This window comes from Penaeus monodon, chromosome 11, assembly GCF_015228065.2.
Source record: "Penaeus monodon isolate SGIC_2016 chromosome 11, NSTDA_Pmon_1, whole genome shotgun sequence".
Classification (NCBI taxonomy): domain Eukaryota; kingdom Metazoa; phylum Arthropoda; class Malacostraca; order Decapoda; family Penaeidae; genus Penaeus; species Penaeus monodon.
The window spans coordinates 48,804,934-48,811,340 of record NC_051396.1 but is presented as its reverse complement, the minus strand read 5'-3'; the positions used below and the strand labels follow the sequence as shown (position 1 = coordinate 48,811,340).

The following is a 6,407-nucleotide window of genomic DNA, read 5'->3' as shown; positions in this document are numbered from 1 at the left end:
TTACTTTTATCATCATCGTGATCAATTTGTATTACTATTATCATTAAAATAATTACTATCATATTCATTGCCCTTGTCATCAGATTATTATTACTACAGGAATTGCTGTCATTATCTTATTCCTCATATGTTCGTGGAAGGTAAGTCATCGGTCTCAGGTGATTAATAATAAGAAAAAAAAGAATTTATCTAATTTATTCTAATGCCCAACATTGATGATAATGGAAGGAGAAATGTGGTATTAGGAAAGGTGAGACAAGATGAAACAATAAATAAATGAAGCATGGAGAAGAAACGTGGATTCAAAAAGTATTCGGTCTGAAATCAGTTTGATAACTTTTTAATCCGTCTTCATAGTTAGTATTAGCAGCTGATTTAATGACATCATGAGAGATACCTGAATGCATGGACAGCATGTAAGGAATCTCATATAAAGTCTTGATGCATCCACCTCACTGTACTCGTCTCCCACGGACGTTCCTTGATCTGGCGGTTCATTCCAATAAATCATTCGAAGTAGATTAAATACATGTCTCAGTGTGAGAGGTGAACAGATGCACATGCTTCATAGAAATCACTGGTCTAGTGTCCATGCTTCACACTACGCTTGATATGAACTGTGCTTTCATGTACAACAGTGCTGAGAATCCCAACGGTATCAGTTTCGTGGTAAAAATTCCCTGGTTGTCCCTATTAACCCATCCGCACACCCACTGTCATGGAGTCGGGTCTGTCGATGTGAGTGATACCTACTAAGTGATTAATCTACTTCATCTGTTGTTTTGCTTCTCGAAACGAGGTTTCTTTGGGTACCACACGTCCGGCAATTGCCTTCGCCTGCGCCCTTGGAAGAACTGTTGCTGCCCTCCGAACGCCGCCGCTAGCTGCGCCTGCTGGAAGCGCTGCTGAGCCGCCTGCTCCTCCATGGCGATGGCCATGTAGGCAGCGCTGGTGGCGAAGATGATTCCCAGCAGCAGCAGCGTAGGGGACGAGAAGAGCGACTGTAGCAGGGAGTTCATCTCCTCGCGGTCCATCATCTCAGGGGCGCTGTCACTGGCGGGCTCGGGCGGGGCATCGCCGATCAGAGGCCCGATCTCTTCCTCCTCCACAGAAAGCGGTGATTCCTGCACCTCCGGCAGAACAACGTTAATGACAGGCCCGCCCATCTGCATGCTGCTCTGCTGTGGCGGTCGGTAGTTCACGATTCCACCGCCAGACGGTCTACCATTTCCCATCTGCGCTGGATCTTGCCTCAGCTGCAGCAGCCCCTGGTTTCGATCCGGCCGGTTCGGTACGCCGCCAACACTCAGTCGGTTTTCACAGAAGCCGCTCGTGCCCTCGTTGCGGCAGAGAAGACCCACAGTGCCATGGCCGCTGTTGTCGTTGTCCCGGATTCCAGACGCGGCCAACTCCCCCACTCTGGACGCGAGGACGGAAGAGTTTGGAGAAGTTTCCCCTGCGACGTTCTGCGTGTCTGACGTTTCGGAAAAAATGGGCTCAGACACAACGGCAGGTCGTGGCGTCCCATTTCCCGGAGTAGAGGTTGCAAGAGGTTGGGTTCTGTGGGGAATGAGACTGGTGTTGCTGCCGCTGCCATGCGCCTCGGTGGTCCTGTCATTGGTCTGACCAGCGGTAGTGTCATGACCTGAGTGACTTCCATGTATACTATTCACATTGTGCCCATGGTGACTGCCATGTCCTCCATGGTTATCATTCCCATGAGCGCCATGTCCAGTATGACCACCATGATTTTCATGATTATTGTGATTGTCATGGGCACCATGTCCTGTATGACTGTCATGGCCTCCGTGATTACTATGACCATCATGAGCACCTTGCCCAGTATGACTTCCATGCGCAGAGTGATGAGAATGGGCACCATGCCCACTGTGGTGCGCCTGGCCACCACCATTGTGGGTATGCGGCTGCTGTGTTGCGGGGACTTGTTGCTGATGGAAGTTAGGGGGAGGGTAGTAAGGGTAAGGCGGGTATGGGTAAGGGTACGGGAGCGGGAGATAGGGTGGCGTCTGGGTGGTGGGCGCGGAGGTTGCCGGGGCTTGCACGGCCATCACGATAGAAGAGACGACGTCTTGCATGCCCGCGGGAAGGCGAGAGATGATCTGCTGCTGTTCGGGAGAGAGCTGTGGGGCAGGAGCTTGGCGGTGCTGGTGCTGCGAAGGAGAGGGCCGATTCGGGAAAAAGTTGGGCGGGATGTTCTGCACAGGAGCATCACTCTGACGAAAGTTGGCAGCACTGAAATTCGGTCGGTGCTGCTGTCTCTCCTCGTGGTTAGTAGCTAAGGCACCAATGACTGGCGATAATCTCTTATTTGCCTCTACGTCATTGGTATTGTTATGGTGCCATGACCCCGATTCATTCTGCGTGTGGTATAACTGCCGTAAGCCGTCAAGTAAGTTGAGGGTCTGTAGGTCATGGGTATTCATGGCAAGGAGATGGTTCAAGACTTGTTTCGGAAGTTGCTCAAGCATTGGAATTTTCATCCGAGTGTTCCCAGGAGTTTCCTCCAGTACTGGGATCATCTCGAGTTTCTCCGCCAAGCCTAGTGTCTGCAGATCTTCCTTTTCCATGCCCTTTAACGCTTCCATAACCTGGGGATTAACGGGAGACACCCCTAGGCTGGAAACATGATTTGGTTGGTCTCGTAACTCATCAAGAGGATATACCTGCGAATCTGTGTAATTCATGGCCCACTTGTTATACTGTTGCTTTCCGATTTCGTCATAGGGATTTTTAAACCCTGACAAATCTGCCTTGACACCATCAGTTACTATATTTTCCTCACTATTATCCCCATTTCTGGTTTCAGTGTTGTCACCAAAATCTTCCTTGTTCTCGGAAGGGCTAAACGGCCCACCCCTGCGCATGAACTTGGATGGGCTGAGGACCAATTCGCCGTCAATGTCTTCATAGTAATCCTCATAACCAGTTGGAAGGACTTCATTTTCAGACAGGTCGCCGTGCTTAGTTGTTTCGGGCTGCTGCATATACTGTTCTGTCTTATGATGGATATCAGGCATTGATTTCGTAGCTAGAGTTGAGGTTTCTGTAGTAAGGTATTTGAGAGATGTAACATAGTCGTTTGGATTATCATGTGGTGTTGCGCTGGCCTCTGGAGTAATCCCAGCGAAATGAGGGGAGCTTGAGAGAGATACTTCGTTGGATGATAGATCGGAATTATCATTTTCCGTGCTTTGCAAATGGTTAACGGAGACACTTTCGCGAAGGTGGTTTGCTAGAATCTTATCCACTTCTTCAATAGTTTCTATCTCTTCACTTATACTCTGTGGCTTTGTATATTCTCCATTTTCAGATAATATTGCATTCTGAATATCTGATTGCGGGTTATCTTCACTGTTATTTAGATGATTCAATACTATTACCGGAGTTTTAGGAGTTGAAGGACTAATCTTTTCCTGACCATGTCTCCCTTGCGCATCCATTGTGTCGTTAACCAGGATCCCGGTGGAAATTGATAGGTCTGCAATTGACGCCAGTTGCTGTCTGATGTATTCAACTTCAGACAGGCCATTCTTGGCCTCTGTAACTCCCTCAGTAGATGTTTTTTCGAACCTGTTGCTGAAAGGAAACACTGGTATTGTATTCCTGTTCCCATCAGAATTCGTGGCTTGTGTCCCCGAGCTTCCTAAACCAACAGAATTCCCAACAATGTTCTGAATCGTCTGCGCGTCCTGGTGGACTGACGAAGGGCCGAAGCGCTGGGTCAAGGCTGCCACTAGCTGGTTAATAATGACCGGATTGCGTGAGTTGATCATGATATAACCCGGCCGTTCCCCTGTGGGCTTAGAGATCACTTCATCCACGTAACTCTGGATCATGGACACGGCAGCAAGGGGGTCACTGCCCACGACGCTGGTAACGGGGCCATTCCCACCCTGGCTCCCGCTGCTAAATCGGTTGACCTGTCCTTGGAACTGCTTGCCTTCATGAAATCGATTGGCAGGAGTTCTTTCCGAATCATGGTCGATCTCACCGCCACCTTTAAAAGGTCGGCCTTCCTCCGCTGCCACGATTACTCCCTGAACCTTCTCCTCCTTCCCTGCTCCTTCTGCCTCTCCCGCGGCCTTTTCCTCGATCGTGGGAGGAGGCAGTTTGAAAAGAAGACCAGATCCCGGGATGATATCCTTCGACGCTCCTTCTCCATGGCTTAGAAGAGGTAGAAATCCTGAAGCAGCTGTGGCCTTTGCTCCTGTAGCCCAAGAATCCACAGACGCTACAGCCGCCACCACGACCTGCCGAAGATGAAGTTGTTGATAATGGTGTTCCGAGTGCAAGAAGTTCTCATTGTGCATCTCAGGGGGATATCTTATTGCGCTGTGGACGTGAGAAATTAAAAATCGGATCTTATTTTGTGGGATGAGAATCATTATTGTTATATATTTTTTTTAATATGAGAAGTGTTGCCCTTATAATTGTATTTGCCATCACCATTACGGTCATCATAATGATGATGCTGAACAAGATCAGGAACAGCATTAATGTTGATGATGACAGTAAAAATACTGGTCATAATTTGCAATAGTGCCTCTCACTGATGTTGCTAATGAAGATGATAATAATAATAAGAAGGATAATAATAGTGAGGATAATGAAACTAACAATAATGATAATGATATACCCTATAAAAATGACGGTTCGTATTATTATTATCATCATTATTATTATTATCATATTATTATTGGTATTACTATCGCCATCATTATTTTATCATTATAATTATTGTTATTGCTTGAATGATGATCATTATCAACCTTTTTATTACTTACCATTATTATTACTGTTATTATTCATTTATTTTTTTTTTATTATTATCATTATTATTATCATTATTATTATTATTATTATTATTATTATTATTATTATTATTATCATTACTACTACTACTACTACTACTACTACTACTACTATTATTATTAATATTATTATTATCATTATTATTATTAATTATCATGGTTATTATTGATATTGTGGTTGTCATATCATCATTATCATTATCATCATCATCATCACTATCATCAGCAATATCTTTATCGTTACTATTATTACTATTATGATTATTATGATTATAAGTAATGATTCTTACTAGTACTATCATTGTAATTATTACAATTATCATGATTTAGTTCAGTTGCCAATGCGTAATAATCATGATAATAGCAATAATTATACAAATAATAACACGCCTATTTTCAAAAGTGGAAGTATTGCATTTATACCAATGTTATATATCATTATATATCATTGGTGTTCGGTTTAATCGGTCTTTAGTATTGTTATCAGTATCATTGTTATTTGTTATCATAATTATCATCAACACCATTGCCATCACCAATTTATCTTCGTTATTCTTATCATCACATTTGTCAGTGTCACGTGTTATTATATATTGCTATATATTACCATCGTTATAATAATCATCTACGTAATATTGTCACAAGTTCTATTATTTACTTTTATCCGGAAATAATCAGGATAATTATTCAAATAATTATGATTTTGCAAATCATGATACGTATTATCATCTTAACTAATGTTTTGATAAAGTTAAAACTGCGAGTCAGTACAAATATCACAATCATGAATTTGTATATTGATAATATTTTCATACTTTTTCTTGTGGTAATTTTTACGATTCACGGTAATACAGACTATAGCAACACCAGTGATAGTAATGATTTTAGTTTAGATTACATCATTGCAAGAACCTTATTCATTATTGTTACATATGTTGACAATAATCACAGTCAGCAACAGCAATATCTGCTACACAATTACAATATTACCGTATCTACATAATTATCATAATCACCATTTCCGACAAATAGCTAACGCACACCAATAACAAAAAATCACAAATTCCAGAATCAGACACACAACTACACACACGAAACACCCAATAAAAAACAATAATTATCTCTCCTTTCCCCCCCATACCAGTGTTATAAGCGTCATTTCAGAATCGAGGCGAGAGATCACTCATACTCGAGAAGTCCCTCTCACTACCACGGCTGGACGCAGACTGAGGAACTGGGTGGGTTGTGGCGTCATCTTGGTGGCAAGGTTCAGCTCGAGATTGAGAATTATAAATGTGGATGTGATTTATTGTGATGTATTTCGAGTTTTTTGTAAGATTTAAATAGGTGGGTGATTATTTTCTTACTGTGCTGTTTCTAGTGCTTCAGTAAGGCAATTATACACGAACAGTACGACAGTATAGTAGATGTGTGTTTTCTGCCTATTAATATATATATATATATATATATATATATATATATATATATATATATATATATATATATATATATATGTGTGTGTGTGTGTGTGTGTGTGTGTGTGTGTGTGTGTGTGTGTGTGTGTGTGTGTGTGTG

General features: G+C 42.6%; 1 protein-coding gene across 1 annotated transcript; it reads right to left on the bottom strand.

Annotated features, from left to right (window-relative positions):
- Positions 1 to 211: 211 nt before the first annotated feature.
- On the bottom strand, positions 212 to 6,047 carry LOC119579029. The gene is made up of 2 exons (XM_037926740.1): positions 5,974 to 6,047; positions 212 to 4,271 (listed from the first exon to the last, which is right to left on the bottom strand). Exons 1-2 carry the CDS (start codon positions 5,989 to 5,991, stop codon positions 771 to 773), a joined length of 3,519 nt encoding a protein of 1,172 aa, XP_037782668.1. The 5' UTR covers positions 5,992 to 6,047; the 3' UTR covers positions 212 to 770.
- Between the last annotated feature and the right edge of the window lie 360 nt (positions 6,048 to 6,407).